The sequence below is a fragment of the Nansenia antarctica genome (genome assembly GCF_963989245.1).
Source record: "Nansenia antarctica genome assembly, chromosome: 4".
NCBI classification, from domain to species: domain Eukaryota; kingdom Metazoa; phylum Chordata; class Actinopteri; order Argentiniformes; family Microstomatidae; genus Nansenia; species Nansenia antarctica.
In genome coordinates, this window is record NC_137689.1 from 5,011,820 (window position 1) to 5,031,900 (window position 20,081).

Below are 20,081 nucleotides of genomic sequence, written 5' to 3' on the forward strand. Positions count from 1 at the left end.
GGGAGACCAGCCTATCCTCAAATATGCACATGATTTCCCTCCTAGCGGATTTGAGATTCTTCTCATGCTAACAACACTGTTATACAACAGTCATAAAAACGTGTTTATTGTGTTGAATTTACGGAATGGTGTTGATTTATGGTCTTGTTTTGTAGGCCAGGTTGTAACGTTGTTACGGTTTGTTATCATTCTGTGGCATAACTGAGAGAACAGAGAGGCTCGCGCAGACAATGGATAGGCTGCTGAAACGCAGATGACTGAGGACGGTAACCCACAGGGGAGTCGTTATGGCAACGGGCTCCTGCCAAACAGACTGTGTGGATATTGGACAAGTGTGAACACACAATCAATACCCGCCCCCCACACACACACACGACATTTTAGGCCCAGCCTTTTTTCTGCAGAAAACGTGCTTATGGCTAATGCTTATAATAATACATTCAGCAGGGTGTTTAAATGCAGCAGGTTGGCCTTCATTGCAGCTCACTCAGAATACCAATATACGTCAGTAAATGTGTTGATTACTACTCTAGAAAAACACATAATACAATATTATAAACACTACTCTACTAGTACAATCATAAACAAAGAACCACAACACAATAACTCAAGACAGTCAAGTCAAAAGTTATAATTAATACAGTTAAATAGAGCAAGTACCAACTTGCACACCTTCAAGCTTCAACCTTCACCTTCACGGTAACAGAATTTGTATAGGACACTAAAATGAAGAAAAAGTTCTGCACTTTCATTGGCTGAATACGCACTGATCAAGACCACAAAAATATTTGGCAGAATATTTTTTTTTATTAAATTCTTTTAAAAATCATATACTTTTTTATTTTACAAATAAAGCAGAGACCAATATAAAATCGGTGATTTATCGAGTTCAAAACGGCGTGCATCTTTCATGAACAGATGATTATTGTAAATTGCGGATGAGATGTGATTGAAAAAAAAAACACAGATACCAAAAGCCATGAGAACGTGTATACTTACTTATACGTATGTATAAGGCAAATACAATAAATATAACATAAGTCAGAAACACAGAAACGGTGGAAAGCACGTACTGTAAAAATGTGTTCATTGATACAGCTAGCTATAGCAGTATGTCCATTATACATGCTGCTCATATGCAGAATATACCTGTGAAGTATGTGCATATGATTGTGCAATACAGCAAATAAGTTAGACTGATTGTCTGCACGTAATCGTATACGTAATAGTTGTTCAGTAACATCCTCGTAACCCCATTAGAGACCACATTAGGCCACCACAAGTCTCCTGCATCCCTCGCTGTTCCCGTCTGTCTCTCAAGCATCCACTCCCAGAGACGCCCCTCTGTCAAATCCTCAGGAAAGAAGCTGGTATCCTGATTACATCCACATCCTGATCCTCATCCGTCGACGTCTCATCCTGATTCATCATTTGACGTGATAATACCAACAACAATGATGATGATGTTGGATGTCATAAGTTATCTTTTAGCGGGGGATAGGGATAGTTAGGGATAGTTCTGATAAAAATCTGATAGGAAAATAGTTCTATAAAGGGGAGAAATCTGAGGGGTAAGAGCTCGGAGTTTAGGGTGTTGTGATCCTTCGTTTGGCAAGGCTGACTTCTCTGAGGTCAGAGGTCAGTCTACGATGGCGGACATGAGCGCCATGACCGCGATGCCACAGCAGAGGAGGAGGATCTGTAGGAGAGAGTGTCTGGGGGAAAGAAGAGGGGGGAAAAAAAGGTCAGCGAAAATTAACCTGACTAGGGTATTGACTAGGGCTGCCAAACGATTAAGTCATCAAGTTAATCACATGGTTTGCTGTGTTAACAACCAATTAATCACAATTTAGTTTGGTCAGATTTAGACCTAATTAAAGATGTTTTCATTGAAAAATAATAATTTGGGAGGTTGTAGATGTAATTTAAAAGAGGAGAAAATCATCTGCATTAGATGTTTTTATTAGCCACTATTCAACCAGGTGTGACAAGTCTATGTACCTCTGTAACTGGTTCAATATTAAGTTAAATTACATACATAAATAATGCTAATCTCAGTTGTATCTACTCCACCATATCCATGGTGTTCAACATGACAAGCTACGATTATACACTGAGAATGGGATACGTGGATTTTCTCATCTGAGTCACTACGGCAACACAGCAAGACTACAGAGCTCTTTGAGCATGTGCCAGCTACAGCTTGCAGATCTGCTTCCCTCTGAGTCAGCCAGGTTTGATGGTGGATCTGAACAAGGCACTGGGCAGAATCACTGATCTACAAATCTACAAATCGGGGTGGCTGTGGCGCAGGAGGTAGAGCCGCCGTCTAATGATCGCAAGGTCGGCAGATCGGCGGTTCGAGCCCCGGCTGGCCACATGTCGAAGTGTCCTTGGGCAAGACACTGAACCACAAAATTGCTCCCAGTGAGCGGGCCGGCGCCTTGCATGGCAGCTTGCCGCCATTGGTGTGTAAATGTGTGTGTGAATGGGTGAATGAGAGGCCGTTGTAAAGCGCTTTGGAATAAGGCGCTATATAACTCAGTTCATTTACCATTTACAAATCACCTACTGCAAGAAACAACCACAATAACTACTGTTGATCGATATCTGCACACTGTCTTACTGAGGCTGGTCGTCTCAAAACACGTGAGAGAGTGCAGCTTTGAAAACTCCTTGGCTAAATGCCGCAAAGTTGTGGGCACTTCATCAGAGTGTGTATTTGCCTATCTTGTTTCATGCACGTGCTCAGCAAGAATACAAATATAGACACGGGGCAAAATTGCGTTAACGACGAAAAAGAAAACACAATTTTTTTTGCGCAAGAACTAACAAGTTAAGTTTGACAGCCCCTAGTATTTACAATTTAATCTTGTATCCGCTTTGGCTGTGTTCCCTTGGACTTCAGCACTTCATCATCATGTTCTCAATGTTTTCCTCTGTAGAATTAGCAGGATTAGGAGCTTGTTTTCGTGTTTGGTGTTGCATATCGTATGGAGTCCAAGGACATGTAGTAAGGTACAAGGACAGACAGTACCAGCCCACACAACCAAGCACACAGTCAATTACTGACAGTGTGTATATACAGACACAGACACACACAGACACAGACACAGACACAGACACACAGACACAGACACACAGACACACAGACACACACACAGACACGCAGACACACAGACATACACACACACACACACAACCTGATGCTGGTCTCTCCTAGAAGGTCAGGCACCACGTTGACCAGGGCTATGTAGAGGAACCCTCCCGAGCTGAACGGTAGGATCCACGCTGTGGCATCATCTACAGAGAAGAAGAGTAATCATCATCATCATCTACAGAGAAGAAGAAGAGTCATCATCATCTACAGAGAAGGCAGCGTCATCATCATTCTCTCAGTTTTAGCGCACTGGCCCAGATAGAAGCTTCACAATAAAGTAGAATACTTTGCTTGTTTGGTGGATGCGATGCTGTGTGCTCCAATAATAGAAACATATGCTACGGTGTGATGTGTCGCTCCAGTTGGCAGTGCTGCTGTGTGATGTGAGGTGATGATGGCTCACCTGTGCCTCTGGGTGACTGGGCACACAGGGCGAAGCAGGCCCCCAGCACCCCCCCCAGGGCCGTGGACAGCTGCATGCGTGCCGCGCTCCAGCGGTCAAACCCCGCACGCAGCAGGATGGCAAAGTCCCCCACCTACAGTAGAGAAAAAGCAGTTGTGTATGGTGTGTATGGTGTTAACCGCAGAGAACAGGTATCATGTTTCCTACTCGTCATACTGTACATCTGTCATGAGGAGGTGCCTCTGGGACATTATGTATGTGTTTAATTCGTCACAGATCACACGCACGTAATCGAAAGACCTGAATTGACCTGAGTGGTATTACACATTCTGAAAATAACTCAAATGAACCAACGTTATGGAATTCACACTCAGTGACACTCAAATTGTAAATAAGTAAGTCATTTACAAAGTTGTTTTAAAATGTATTAAAAATCACACCCGTACGGACGCCGAGCCAATGAACTAACTCACCTCATGGGGAATCTCATGGAGCAGGATGGCGAAGGTAGTGAGGAACCCAACCTGTAAGGTCACATGATGTATTCTGATCTGTTACATTTAAGATAAGATGCACAGCACCCCACTTAACCCGTCCCGTTCCCAGCCTACTCTACCTGAGAAAACAACTAATCCCCAACAGTATATTATCGTATCTCTCTTATGTGTCAATTAGTTTTTTTGCATGCATTCAGACAGTTGAGCTTCTACTATAATGAGAACTAATACCATACATACAAATGAATACTATACATGTATACACTATACATGGAAAAAATACTAAGTAGGAAGCGCATGTGTGTGTTTGAGACATCTAGTTTACTTCCTCCCTGGCAGTAGTCCCCCCTCTGCTCATGCTGTTAGCCTTATGGCTCTCCAGCTGGACCTGCTCCCCCACAACCATGGGTACTGGATGTCGTCATGCGTTACTTCTGCACACCACTAACATAGCACTGTGGTGTACAGTAAAAAATCTAATTTCCTGGCTCAATTTTTGTGTGTTACATAAATAATAATATGAATAACATCTAAAAACGATAGAGTCGTGTTGTTTAAATGAATGACTTTACTTCAATTGAGGGTTAGTTATCGTGTCCATCGTGGACTGAGCAGAGAAATAATGTGCCCGTTTGGGATCGTGTGAAAGCTGACACAGCACATCTACAACTCTGTCAGGGGGTCTGGATCCTCAGCCAAACACGGTCACGAGATATACACGAGGTATAGTTGACTAAAATGTTGAAACCACCACCCATCCACCTCAACCCCTACAGTAAGTAGAAGTAGAGTATTGCATTAGATGTACTTTAAAACAGCCGTTTCACTTTTTTCAATGATGAAACAAACATAATGAGGGTATTTTCTTAGTGACTAACTCTGACTGAAGTGTATACACATGACACTACTTCTATCAGGGCATAAACAGCGTGACTGTGTACAATGACACAATACTAAGTCAACCTCCGTGTGGAAGATACGTATGGCCATATCACATAATTAGGCCTTTAATTTATCCAACCAGGAACAACCGGCCATTATTTGCTTTAACCATGCAACCAACAACGCATCTGGCATGTATTGGAGTAGGGCTGGGGGCGACTCGTCAATGTAATCGATTACGGAAATACTTCGATTTGCATAACGCAAGTCGACGCGTCGCAAGGAAGTAAAATGGCTGTGCCACGATGGTCAAAGCATGGCAAAACCTCGTGCCACGATTATCTGAAGTGTGAGAGTATTTCACAGAGAGTCCGACCAATGTGGTGCTCTGTATGCTCTGCAAATTGGAAATGGCAGATCACAGCAGTACAATATTTGAAGCGAAAGCAGCCTGGAGCGCTTTGTCAAAACAGCAGCAAGTCAGCGCCGTAATGAGATGTCCTTGGGCAAGACACTTAACCCCAAATTGCTCCTAAACGAGTGGGCCGGAGCCTTGCATGGTAGCTTGCCGTCATTGGTGTGTGAATGAGTGAATGACAGGCCATTGTAAAGCGCTTTGGAATAAGGCCCTATATAAGTGCAGTCCATTTAACATGTATGGTACATGCCGATGGCCTTCAAACTGAGTAAATGGACTGACTTATATAGCGCCTTTATCCAAAGTGCTTTACAACAGCCTCTCATTCACCCATTCACACACACATTCACACACCAATGGCGGCAAGCTACCATGCAAAGCGCCGGCCCGCTCACTGGGAGCAATTTGGGGTTCAGTGTCTTGCCCAAGGACACTTCCACATGTGGCCAGCCGGGGCTCGAACCGCCGATCTGCCAACCTTGCGATCATTAGACGGCAGCTCTACCTCCTGCGCCACAGCCGCCCATGAGTACTCACCTTCCTGCTGACCAGGAAGCTGCCAGCCACGGCGAGGCCGTGGGTGAAATTGTCGATGGAGTTGGCCAGGAGGTTCAGGTACCCGCTTGTCTGTCAGACACAGTGTCAGTAAGTAAGTAAAGCTTTATTTATATAGCACCTTTCATACAAGAAATGCAGCTCAAAGTGCTTTACAACAGGAATAAGAACATAAAGTGAATATAAAAACATATACAGGCATAGAATGAATATAAAAGCAGGGGAAAACAGTAAAAAAGAACAGGTAAAGATAAAATACAATATTACGTAACAACATTGTTTTAGCGCCCCTTGTGCCCCTTTTGAGTGGAGGCACGCTAACGTGGGACCTGCACCGGACTCCCCCTGGCCTGGGTTGGCAGTCCTGCCGTGCACGCTACCCCACCCGCAATGTCCTACCCTTCTCACTTGGTTTGCAGGGTATTTCAACCGGGGTCTGGTTACCCCTAAAATCCAGGATCCAGGACCTACTGTCCCTTCCTTTAGCCTACTTGGATCTCTCACAGAACGCATGGCAGCACCTCAGAGTTAACTCAGTGTAGAGTCCAACATAACCCATAGGGGTTCATTAACAGTACCCTCCTGTCGGGAACACTGACACGTGCGTTTCAGCTTGTTTATCCTCTCTGATTGGTGCGGAACAAAGGAGAAATGTGTTTAATGAGAAACAGAGAGTCCCTCATTTTTACATCTGAACTCTTCTCTCATTGAAATGTACCTTTGTTTTGCACACAAGCGGAAGTGCTAATTTCACTTTTTTTTCATTAACCCTCTCCTCTTTGTCAAGCAAACCTTCCTCATTTCCTTAACCTACCTTGATTTTCTTTGGCACTTGCGACAAGCTGATCTTTGGCTTGGAGGAGTTCCACGTCTCAGAATGATGACCGTTGACGTGTGATTGTGATGTCACAGCCTCGCTACTGGGGTCTGAGCTTTGGGAGGTCTGAGGAGGATGAGAGGGGGAAAATAAACAGCTTATTGGTTAGCAGGAAATTCCTTAGTACATAGTACAGTATGCACAGGTTTACTGTACATAAAAACCCTATGGGGACACAGTGTGTTTGCTATTTATGGCAGCCAGTGACTGACAGGTCATGTCAATTCCATTCATTGCCAGGTCCAAACGCTTGTCTCTGCAGGGGCCTGACACACACAACCTGTCTCTTTCTCTGTCTCACACACACACACACACACACACACACACACTCACTCACTCGGCCCGTTAGCTTGGCACGCACCACATGTCGTAGCCTACGTTCTGACCACTAGTTACTTGTTCACCGTGGCCATTTGGTACTGGGTTTTCCTAACAACAAGCCTTGGATAGTGACCTAAAGGCCCTCCTCAACCACAACAAGAGAGACTTCAGGTCTGGTGACACGGAAGAACTGAAGCTGGTGCAGGGGAAGCTGAAGGAGAAGCTGAAGGAGAGCAGGGACACCTACACCTACAGGCAGAAGATGGAGGACAGCCTGCAGGACAACAACACCAGAGAGGTGTGGAACAGTGTGAGGAAGATCACCGGCTAACGACCCACAAGTGGCTGGAGATCTGGACACAGCCAACCAGTTGAACTAATTCTTCAACAGGTTTGACTCAGGAGCTCCACCAAGGCGGTTTGAGGGCCGGTTCGGAGCTGGTGCTTCTTCGTGTTGACAGCAAAAGAACCGACTCTCTGCCAGGAAAACTTGGCTGGTCTGGAACAAAGAACCTCTTACACTTGCTGGGAAAGCAGAGACGTAATGGCGTGGCTCTCTAAAGAGCAAACCGGTTCATAGAAGGTTGTAAATAATTGTAATGTTCTTGGACTTCTCCAGTGCATTTAACACCATTCACAGGGCTTGACATTAAGCTTTTTCAGGTACTTGTCCTTCGGACAAGTGAACTTATCTTTTACTTGTCTGAGAGCTCAGCTACATTGACAAGGCAGCATACATTAACAAGGCAGCATACATTAACAAGGCAGCATACATTGACAAGGCAGCATACATTGACAAGGCAGCATACATTGACAAGGCAGCTACATTGACAAGGCAGCAGACATTGACAAGGAGGCAGCATACATTGACAAGGCAGCAGACATTGACAAGGCAGCAGACATTGACAAGGCAGCAGACATTGACAAGGCAGCATACATTGACAAGGCAGCAGACATTGACAAGGCAGCATACATTGACAAGGCAGCATACATTGACAAGGAGGCAGCATACATTGACAAGGCAGCAGACATTGACAAGGCAGCATACATTGACAAGGCAGCAGACATTGACAAGGCAGCAGATATTGACAAGGCAGCAGACATTGACAAGGCAGCAGACATTGACAAGGCAGCAGACATTGACAAGGCAGCAGACATTGACAAGGCAGCAGACATTGACAAGGCAGCAGACATTGACACGGCAGCAGACATTGACAAGGCAGCATACATTGACATGGCAGCAGACATTGACAAGGCAGCTACATTGACAAGGCAGCATACATTGACAAGGCAGCAGACATTGACAAGGCAGCATACATTGACAAGGCAGCATACATTGACAAGGCAGCAGATATTGACAAGGCAGCAGACATTGACAAGGCAGCAGACATTGACAAGGCAGCAGACATTGACAAGGCAGCAGACATTGACAAGGCAGCAGACATTGACAAAGCAGCAGACATTGACACGGCAGCAGACATTGACAAGGCAGCATACATTGACATGGCAGCAGACATTGACAAGGCAGCTACATTGACAAGGCAGCTACATTGACAAGGCAGCATACCTTGGCAGAACACCGGCAATGGTGCTGAGGACAGAGGACTCGGGGACAGTTTTGTTTAGTGGTGTGAGCAGAACCACCTGCTACTCAATATTAGCAAGACAAAGGAGGAGGTGGGCATGAGAAGGACTGAGGTCCTTACTTAGACAAATGTATTTGCTGTCAGTCGCTTTGGATAAAGGCGTCTGCTAAATTGCCCAAAAATGTAAATGTAACTAAGGTCCACCTGTCTCCTGTTTCCATACAGGGAGAGGACGTGGAAATGGTCCAGGGCTACAAGTACCTGGGGGGGGGGGGGGGCGCACCTGGACTGGTCTGGTAACACAGATGTCCTGTACAAGAGGGGCTGGAGAGCTGGCTTTATTTCATGAGGAGGCTCAGGTCTTTTGGCGTGTAGAGCATGTTCTACCAGTCAGTGGTGGCCAGAGCAGTGCTGCACACTGTGGTTTGCTGGGGGGGGGGGGGGGGGGGGGGGCATCAAGGAGGGTGACACCAAGAGGCTGAACAAGCTCATTAGGAAAGCTGCTTCTGTCCTCTGTGTCACCCTGGACACTGTGGAGGAGGTGGCCAATAGGAGGATGGGGAACAAACTCATGACCATCATGGACAATCCCTCCCATCCCCTACATGACACTGTGGCAGAGCACTGAAGCTCCTTTAGCAACACAGACTACTACAACCACGCTGCACTAAGGAGCGCTATGGGAGATCTGTTCTGCCTGCCACAACAAGACTGTACAACTCCTCCTCCAGCTGGCCTGATCGGGGTGATCAGACTCAGGCTGGGGGATGTTAAATCATAATGAACTGTTCTTACTGTATATAATGTTTCCGACGTCTATTTTATGTTATCCTATTATTCTACTGTCACTTTATTTTGTTGCTGTTGTTTGTGAGCTACAAAAATAAAGTGCGCCTTAATAAAGGGATCAATAAATACCTACCTATCTATCTATCCATATGATTCTCCTTTTCCAAGAAGGGCTGACTCCCCTGTTCCTTCCAAACCACTTCTCTCCGACATTTAAACCACTTCTACGGCATTTAATAGTCAAATTAAGTGAGTCGGAAAATAGTCTGCAGTATGTGGTCGGGAAATATGCTCTATTTCGGTGGAGACTGCATGAGGAAGTCATAAAATGTATTCTGACAATCTCTCCCCTCTTGTCAGCGCAGCGAAGTCTAGACTGGACCGGGGCTGGAGAGTGAATAAATATGATATTAAATATGACTAGATGACGTTTTAATACTGGCATCTAAACATGGCCCCCAGTGTTACCCTCCATACCTCAACACACTTCTCTAGTCTGGTTTAGAAGTGGTTGGAGCAGCTGCTTCCTCCCCACTTCTATAAATAGCTTCAATAAACCCAGACATGGATGCCAATCTACCTCCTCCTGAGCAATAGAAAGGAGAATATGTATGCAGTAGTACTTGTGTGAAATTCACACAGACTGAAACATAATTCCCACAACATGTATTGCATCTTTGGCTGTGGTGTGTGACGACGCATGCAATGAAGAAGATCTAACTGCAAATGAAATTGCCATTTCAAATCGAACTGGATTACCCCATTTAATACCATTTTCTGTCAGATCGGGTTCAGGTTTTTACTTCACTAAATTAAATTCGCCAATAAAGTGTCAAGGAAGCTAGATGTTGAGGCCTCTGAGATTGCTGTTATGCACTTCTGCATTTACAAACCCTACAAGATGTTTTCAGGTTCCTATAGATGGGCCCTCAAAACTGCCATCAAAAGGCGACACCGTCAAACAGGGAGATTGCACCACCGCAAAGAAATCGTACTCCCATATGCCACAAACATCAAAAGAATCCTCCTGTTAATACTCTGCACTAATACCCACTCCAAATCCCTTATGAATAAGGGTCTCACTGGTGTTGGGAGAAAAGGAGAGGGGGGGAGAGAGAATACAGCTTTGATCGCAAGCATATCTAGCAGAAAGAGACACTCAGGGCTATGGGACAATGAGTCTCATCCAGCAGATGATGGGGGTAGAGGAAGGATAAGGCTGCTTCTATGACATTGATTTGACTCAGATCCCTTACTTTCCACTCAGCCGCACACACACCACTAAGGAAGATATGACTAACACATCTCTGGGAGATTCCCATTTGTTCCAGGATGAATCAACTACATCACACTGTTTGGGCTAGGGGCTAATCATTTTGATGTTAATTCTGATGTGAATGTTCAAAGGTCGATTTGCTAGTTTAAAAACCCCAATGATAATCTTGTTTAAGTGATTATTGTTGATCCTTAATCATGCCAGAATTATGCCAGTGATTTTAATATTTCCGAGACTTGAATAGTCTGGTTGGAACACATCCTGAATAGGTCAGTGACCTCCTTCAGACTTAGCCAAAGAGGGTGGTTTGAAGTAGTCCAGCTGTGGACCCTGGAGGACACTGCGGACACATTCCAACAAAATTAGACCACAATGCCGACAGAATTTAGAGTAGTGCGGTTGGGAGAAAAAGAGACAAGCCAACAGTAACCGCCTGCCAAAATGATCCTACACCAGCCCCACCACGTGGAAAACTATAGCCACTACTTATACCATTGAAGGGATCGCTTACAATAATAATAGGTACTAAGTACTACATGTACTTAGTGAACTGGAGTCTGGACACGCCTACAGGAGAAACAACATGAGAATTAGGGCACATACAGAGCCCTGCGTAAGTAGAGGGGCAGTGATGCATCCTTTCTCCTTTTGGCTCTATACTCCATAAGAAATTATGATTTGAACACAAACAATTACTATAGGGTTAAAGTAGAGACTCTCAGATTGTATTTGATGGTATTGTGTACATTGTGTTTCATCATTTAGGAATGACAACACTTTGTATTCCTAGTCCCCTGATTTCAGGGCACCAAAAGTAACGGGACAATTGGCTTGACAGGCGTTTCTTGTGCAGGCCAAAGAGACCTGTCAATGTATAGTATAGTTTCAAGGCTTTGCATTTGCCTTTAGAGTCTGCCATTGTTGTCTGTCAACATGAGGATTAAAGAGGTGTCAATGAATGTCACGGTAGCCATTATTATTAGGCTGAAAACCATAAAAATCTGAAACATAGTACAGGCTTGGAACATCATAAAGAATATATGCCTGCCTATTTAAAAAAGCAATGGTGAGCTCAGCAATCACACGCAGGCTGGTAGGCCAATCACAAGCAGGCTGGTAGGCCAAGGAAGACGTGTACAGTGGATGACCGAAGAACGCTCACCATGATTTAATATCACCTCAAAACAACTGTGGGTCAAGAACACTCTCCAGGCGGTGAATGTGTCGGAGATAGCCGTCAGCAGAACACCTGCCAAACTACAGAGGCTTCACTACAAGGCGTAAACAACTAGTCAGGGTTCCCACGCCTTCTGAAACATCACATTCAAGCTCCTTTCAACGACTTTCAAGCACCTTTCAACGACTTTCAAGCACCTTTCACTAGGGGTAGTGGTGGTCTAGTCTAGTGGATAGTGAGTTGGACTTGTGATGGGAAGGTTGTGAGTTCAAATCCCGCCTGAAGCCACACCACTACTAGTGTGCCCTTGAGTAAGGTACTTAACCCTCAGTTACTCCAGGGGGAATGTCCCTGTAATTCGTAATTGTAAGTCGCTTTGGATTAAAAGCGTCTGCTAAATGGCAAAATTATTATTAATTATTAACTTTCAACGACTTTCAAGCACCTTTCAAACACCTTTCTTTTGAGACAGAACTAGTTGACGAGTAAGTATAACATTTTAAAAACATTTTTTAGAGAGAGAGGGGAATGAATTCAAGTACTTTCAATGACCCATGTCTATTTTCAAAAACGTTTAAGACCTTGATTTCTTTTTCTCAAATTCACAAACTTTCAAAGATGTCAAGGACCCGTGGGAACCCTGCACTAGTTATCCTAAAAAAGAATGGTCAGGTTACAGTTTGCTACCTTACCTTGCTACCTTAAAAGCCTGGAGAGGTAGATGGGAACATGTATTGTGGACAGATAAGATTCAGATGACGGTAGCAGAGTAATTGCAAAGATTGGAGGAAAACAAATCTGCCCGAGATTTACAGCATACCACCTGTGTTTACAGTTTACAGAAACATCTTGTCTGCTTGAGTACAAGCAAATACCTCACAAGCAAACATTCCATAGATGGCGCTTCATTATACACTAAGACAATAACCCTAAACACACGGCCAAAGCATGACAAGACACCCAGCATCTGGTGGGGTCAAGGGGTCGCAGACTTCAGGCATTGTATTATTATTGTATGCAAAGGATTGTGGACCAAATACTAAATGAATGAATCTGTCTCATTACTTCAAGTGCCCTGAAATAGGGGGACTATATATACAAAGTGTAGGCTACTTGAATTAATCAATACATTAATACCATCAAATAAAAGCTGATAATCTATACTTTAACTCAGTTATTACCCCATTACGTATGCATGACACTCTACTTACATGCCATGCCCTCTTTAATAATCATGCCTTTAGAAGCATCCGCCCAAAAAGTTTTAAACCACTTTTTCCCCCATCCCATGTCCCCCATCCCACACTTCCTCACTCTAACTCATCTGTAGCGTGAATCATCCTATATCATCCAAATCATCCTATCCGAATCATCCATTAGTCCTATACCTTTACATATAGGTATACAAGGCGTTTACATAATCAGCCGCAGCCCCGTCCCTCTGGAACGCCCTCCCCAACCACATCAGACAGGCCAACACCCTCCCAACATTTAAACAGGCCCTCAAAACCCACCTCTTCAAGCTTGCCATCACCAGTTAACCCTCTCCCCTTCCCCTTCCCATGTGTCCCCAGCACTACCATAACCTTGTTGTGTCTTTTTATTATTACTACTCTATCTTTTCAGTTTGTAAAGCGTCTTTGAGTGTCTAGAAAAGCGCTATATAAGTCTAATGTATTATTATTATTATTATTATTATTATTATTATTATATAGAACATACAGGCAACATGGAGAATGACACCGTCATTCATCGTCATTTGTGGTGGCTGTGGCGCAGGAGGTAGAGTCCGCGTCTAATGATCGCAAGATTGGCAGATCGGCGGTTCGAGCCCAGACTGGCCACATGTCGAAGTGTCCTTGGGCAAGACACTGAACCCCAAATTGCTCCCAGTGAGCGGGCCGGCGCCTTGCATGGTAGCTTGCCGCCATTGGTGTGTGAATGTGTGTGTGAATGTGTGAATGAGAGGCAGTTGTAAAGCGCTTTGAAATAAGGCGCTATATAAGTCTGTCCACACCGCTCGGTACTCACAGAAGAGAGCTGGCTGCGGCCGGCCTCATCAGGGAACATCTTCTCCAGGACCAGGAACAGCAGCATGCCCCCCATGACCCACAGGCCCTGGGTCCTGTAGTGCTGCTGGCTCCCATCTGAAACACAGGGAGGACATGACTGGTATATACAACACTGTTACACAAGGAGGATATGAATGCATGGTTCCCACACCTTCTGAAACATCAAATTCAAGCACCTTTCAAGGACTTTCAAGCACCTTTCAAGGACTTTCAAGCACCTTTCAAGGACTTTCAAGAGTCAATTCCCTCAAATTCAAGGACCCAGCACGGCATAGTTTGAGACAGAACTAGTTTTTTTTTTTTTGAGAGAGAGAGAGAGAGAGAGAGAGAGAGAGAGAGAGAGAGAGAGAGAGAGAGAGAGAGAGAGGGGGGGGAATTCAAGCACTTTCAATGACCCATGTCTATTTTCAAAAACGTTTAAGATTTCTCAGTTCTCAGATTTTTCAAACTGACTTTGCTGAAATGGTTTTATTTTTTCCTGGAACTCTAGCTTGGTTGTTGGTACACTATCCAGGTAGTCACTATCATCCATCAGTGAAAAATTATTGGCGGTACTGTTTTGAGCTGCCTAGGCTATTTAGTGGTTGGGAGGGTTGCAATCATACTATAGGTCTTCTCCCCTCTGTCTGCATTCCTCAACTAGTTTTCTGCTTTTGACCTTTTCATACAAAAGAGTAGCATGTTTGTGTGCCTTGGGGTTACACATTGCTACTGAAGGGCTGTAGTTATGGCAGCTGAAGAGCTGAAATGCACAGAACAAAACCCCCTGAAAAAAGCATATTCCATTTACATTTACATTTTTGGCATTTAGCAGACGCCTTATTCCAAAGCGACTTACAATCAATACATTTGAATACTACTAAGCATGTGAATCATCAGTCCACCAGTCGTAGCAGGAAGAGTAATCCAGCTCAGGCCCGGGGCCATTGATAGAAGGAAAAACCTTCTCCTATCACCTTCTTCTAAACCTATTTTTATTTTTATTTTTTTTACACTTGAGAAACAGAGAAACAGTACAAGGGGGGCAATATAAGTTCTTAGGGACACAGTAGAGGGGAAAGCGGGTGTCTTTAGGAGACGCAGTGCTGAGGGGCAGAAGATGTCTCAGGAGGAGCAGGAGGGTTAGTCCTTTACGACACACAATATTTGCAAAAGGATTTGACTTTAAAGCTGCCCTCCGCAGTGAGAGTAAACAGGACAAACACAGCATTGCGTAGAAGGTTAACCGACTCCTATCTGTCATCTCCTCCACAGCCAGAGAGGAGGTATGTAAACAACAAGCTCTACAGATTGTCTGTGTGCTGCTGTGACCACAAACCTAATTTAAGGGTAGTCACTTAGCAAAAATGTTATTTTTACATGCCGCTACACCACTTCCTTTTTATAATATGTGACATCAGTGTATATTACAGTGTGTGGAATTCAAGGGACACTGCAACATCTTTTAACCTCATAATCATCCTCTTGGATGAAAACTATTTCAACTATGTGAAAACTGGCAATGTTCTAATTTCTGTAGTCAACAAAATGAGAGAAACTGTCCTAAGGAACTCCATCCTACCCTACCCTATGGTAATGAGGATAAAAATAACCCTAACCCTAAATATTTTAAACATGGTTAAGTGTCCCTTTAAAGAAAACAATAAGAACATGTGTTTGATGCAATGTCATGAACAGTTGCAGTATTGCAGTTATGGCCAGTTGCAGCATTGCAAATTCAACGTTTTTGATGACAGTCTCTCCAGGAGGAATGACGAACCAGGGGAGAGAAAGAGAGAAAGGAGGAGTGTGAGGAGGATGGCTGACCCACCTGGGCTGTGGGCGTGGGCCCAGGCCTCGGGCAGCAGGTGCAGGAAGACGTCCCCCAGGAGACCACCGATGGCGAAGCTGAGGAGCTGCTTCAGCTTCTGACACCCAGCTGGAGACCCAAGCAGAGACATCACAAGTAAGGCAAATGTTGTGAAGCTACTCACTCACAATCTGAGCCCCTCTGATTCAGACACAGTTATGGTCATTGCTCTTAAAAGTGTGCTTTTTTTCTCCTGATGCGCTGAAATGCTATATAACGAGTAGCCTTTTTAGTTTTGAGTCTGTGGAATTGAAACGGATAGAAGCCGCACACTCAGGTTCCAGATGCAAAAAAGTGATTTATTAAGACAACGGTTTCGGCCGTAACCTTTGTAGCCCCAAGTCTAAAATATTGACAAAGGTTTGACAAAGGCTTGACAAAGGTTACAGCCGAAACCGTTCTCTTAATAAATCACTTTTTTTGCATCTGGAACCTGAGTGTGCGGCTTCTATCTCTTTCCATTGGAATTGACTCCGTTGCCAGCACCCCGCTAAGATTTTCTGCGGTGTGCGTTCTCTTCTTTTCCAATTGAGTCTGTGGAACAACATATGGTAGGCCTAAGTGACACACCCATGTCAGCAGAGTTACCACTGACTCAGCTACTAATATATCCATTATTGTACAAGGCCACATAAGCTAGGCCAGTGACACATTGATAATTACTGCCTTTGGTAACCAACTAATCTCAGGTCAGACAAAAAAAGACTTAATTTGGCCACAGATACACAGTGGGAGTCTTCGTTCCGTGGGTGTGGTCATGGCAACATGTTTCCATGGCAGATCATCAGCTGTGTTTCCCCATCAGGAGGACTAGAGAGCTCAATGTGTTGCTCAATGTTTCATATCGTCACTGGCTGAAGTCATTATTTTATATATATATATATATATATAAATATTATGATAAATATTATATATATATAAAATAATGACATCAGCCATTATTTTAAGAAGGTTTATTTTAAGTAATATTTTTTTATTGTATGTCATATTTTCCAAGTTCAAAAAAACTGAATAAACTGAACCAAAATGTGTTAAATAATATAGAATATATGATACTTGATAATGATACTATGATACTACATATTTTTCCTCAAAAGTGACTTAAGCCATTGATTTTAAGAAGGTGACGTTATGCTGCATAAACAGCTTTTGCCAAATAGCTCTTTAGAAATACAAGATCAAATGTGTCGTCACATTATTCTAGACTATCTCTGACACAGCTGATTACAATCAACAGCTCCCAACTAGCCCCTCCAGGTAGCCTAAAGAAACACTGTGAGAGATAACCCGAGCTGCTGCATCTCCCCCTGCAGTGAGGAGCTAAAGATAACAGCAAGATAATTGAAGTGTCAGGGTTGAGGTACACCATGTTAGGGTTACCCTACAGAGGAGTCTTACCCTGGGTGTGGTGATCTCTATACGTTGTGGCTTGTTTTAAGTGCTGAGAGGGAACCTCCAAAATAACAGTGTTTATTTTCACTTTGGACTCACTTGAACTCTCGTTTTAGTCTCCAAGATCTTGGACAGAGCAGCTTACTACTACTACCGTAACTACTGATTACTACTAATACTACTACTACTACTGCTGCTGCTGCTACTACTACTGTTACTACTACTAATACTAGGCTGCTACTACTACTACTACTTCTACTACTACTACTACTACTACTACTACTACTACTACTACTACTACTACTACTACTACTACTACTACTACTACTACTACTACTACTACTACTACTACTACTACTACTACTACTACTACTACTACTACTACTACTACTACTACTACTACTATTACTACTACTATTACTACTACTACTACTACTACTACTACTACTACTACTACTACTACTACTACTACTACTACTACTACTACTAGGCTGCTACTACTACTACTACTGCTGCTACCGCTACTACTACTGCTACTACTACTACTACTTACTGTAGCTAGCTGCCATCACCACATGCTTGTACGCCCCAACACATGAACTGACCAGTCCTCCTGAGCTAAGTGAGTCTCGATAATCAGTTTAGGGTTAGGACAGATCCTGTGAACCTTACCCTCTGTCTTGAGGGCCGCTCCGGCCTCGATGGGGATGACGAGGAGGGGGAACACGCCGCTGAGGCCCACGGCGACGGAGCCCGCCAGGGAGCAGAGCCACACGTCGGCGCACTCGCTCCCCAAGAAGTCGGCCAAGACCTTGAAGCCCAGGGGGTCATCGCTGAGCCAGGGGCCCAGTCCGGCCGCGGTGGACGTGGCGTGAGGCATGGCTGCTTGGGACACAAACGTCTTGCCACCAGACGCTCCCCTGGAACAGACCACCAGCAGGGCGGCGCCGGTGAGCAGTGCAGCTAGCGCCCAGCCGCCGGGCCTACCACCTCCTCCTGCTCTCATCCGTCCCACGGGCCAAAGAGCACTCGCAACCAACCAGGAAGATGCTGCTGGAGACAGATAGGCTAATATTAATACACATTACATCATGTAAACACTTGCTTTTTCATACAAGAGCATAGGACCTACACTATATACTCTTATACTGTTGTCCTGGCCTATACTCTACAATAAATATGCCAGGTACCAGCACATTGTCGGCCTAAAACAGCCACGGAACTGGAATCTGTGTTGGGTAGCAATTTAAAGAAATTGACAGACAAAATCCCATGTATGGTAGGAAGAAAATAATCTGCTTTTCCTACCATGCACAGTACTGGACCTATGAACCAGAATTAATTCGTGCCCTCCTGTGCCCAGCAAGCACGCATGCCTACGTCTCAGTTTTAACAGGGCAAGTTTAGAGGGCATTGCACACATAGCTTACATGTTCGTGGAAACCACCATCACCATCTAATCAACAATAAGTTGTGCGCATACTAATGACGACGCCTCCTCCATCACACTGGCACTGGATGCCAACGCAGACATTGGCATTCAATAAGCCACAGTCCTCTATTATAACGAAATATCCCCCCCAAAAAAGCGCAAACACTTTAGAAATGCAGACATAAACACATACTTTTAAATAAATACTGCTTTCAAACGGACCAACATGTCGTGCAGTTTTTTCCATGGTTGATATATTTAATATTAGACCTGGAATGTTTTGATGATCTAAGCAGCAGAATTCCAAAGTTAACCAAACAAGCCCGCATTATTTTAGCCTGTGTTAAGCTATCTGAATTATGTTCATTAAAAACAAAATGTGACCTTAAAAGTGTGATAACGTTGTTTTAAACAGTAGCAAACTGCAGAACTGCCAAAAAAGATAGCAGGATTAAATATTAAACTGCTAAACTACAGGAGCTGAGCGCGAGCGATACGCCCTGCAACCTAATTTTCTGCACCCTGCCACCTAATATTCCTATTGTGTCAGAGTATTGACACTTTCTCTCTCCACTTTCAAAACACTTTTGACACTTCCACTTAAAAACACACATTTTCACACAATGGCATATTTGTTTTGACTTGCTGTATTTTGTTTGTTGTTATATCGGACTTTGCTGTTTTTAATCCGACTTTTGCTTTGTTGATTGTATAATGTTTTGATATGTTAGGTTTTAACTATGTGTTGTAAAGGCGCCCATAAATAAAATGCATTAATATTATTATTACTTGCATAGAAATATCTAAGCATCTCGTGCGTCGTGGCGGTGGCGTGCATAACGGTGTACGTGCGTAAACAAAAAGTTTGCATGGAGCTGGAACAACGCTTGGAGTTGGAAGTTCACCCCCGAAATAAACTAAGATTATAAGACTGGTGATATAACTATTATATTAGTTACTTGATACGTTAAATAGGATTTTAAAAAAACATGAGGGTTACCTTGCCGTGATTGCACCAGTGATTTGCACCACCAGTGTGTCCCTGACATCCAGCTCGGTGAGGCAGGCTTAGGGCTTGTTCTCCCCCAGCTGATCAGAGGAACTCGCCCTCTTGCAGAGGTTTGCAACCCAGAGCAGGGAGCCACGTTTCACGAACCGGAAGTGTATTTTCATTCCTGGTCCAGTATTCCCCGGATATGGATGCTCGGGATAAAAATGTAGTCTTTTGTTTTGTAGTCTCTCTTGATTGTAGTCCTGATGTTGATCAACTCTGATGTCGAACTGGTTGACTGAGGCACCAGCTGACTTTGAATGCATACATATTTTCCATAATAATAGAGCTTTCAAGGAAGGATGAATGAAGACAAAAAAAAAGCATGATGATGCACACATTAA

General features: G+C 44.0%; 1 protein-coding gene across 2 annotated transcripts; it reads right to left on the reverse strand.

Moving 5' to 3' along the window:
- Positions 1-860: 860 nt before the first annotated feature.
- slc39a13 (solute carrier family 39 member 13) lies at positions 861-19,769 on the reverse strand. 2 transcript variants are annotated; one of them, XM_080528297.1, is made up of 10 exons: positions 19,687-19,769; positions 17,927-18,307; positions 15,824-15,931; positions 13,973-14,088; positions 6,730-6,858; positions 5,898-5,987; positions 4,037-4,087; positions 3,564-3,696; positions 3,204-3,303; positions 861-1,715 (listed from the first exon to the last, which is right to left on the reverse strand). In XM_080528297.1, exons 1-10 carry the CDS (start codon positions 19,733-19,735, stop codon positions 1,640-1,642), a joined length of 1,233 nt encoding a protein of 410 aa, XP_080384423.1. In that variant the 5' UTR covers positions 19,736-19,769; the 3' UTR covers positions 861-1,639. The 2 variants fall into 2 exon arrangements, with proteins under 2 accessions (XP_080384423.1, XP_080384424.1); XM_080528298.1 differs by having other exon boundaries at positions 17,927-18,304; positions 19,687-19,768.
- Between the last annotated feature and the right edge of the window lie 312 nt (positions 19,770-20,081).

What these genes read in the sequence shown, in the direction of transcription:
- slc39a13 (XM_080528297.1), bottom strand. Translation starts at nt 19,735, where the DNA reads ATGTCAGGGACACACTGGTGGTGCAAATCACTGGTGCAATCACGGCAA. An exon ending in ACTGGTGCAATCACGGCAAG is followed by an intron (nt 18,308 to 19,686) that starts GTAACCCTCATG and finishes ATCTGTCTCCAG; the next exon opens with CAGCATCTTCCTGGTTGGTT. An exon ending in CCAGTCACCCAGAGGCACAG is followed by an intron (nt 3,304 to 3,563) that starts GTGAGCCATCAT and finishes TCTTCTCTGTAG; the next exon opens with ATGATGCCACAGCGTGGATC.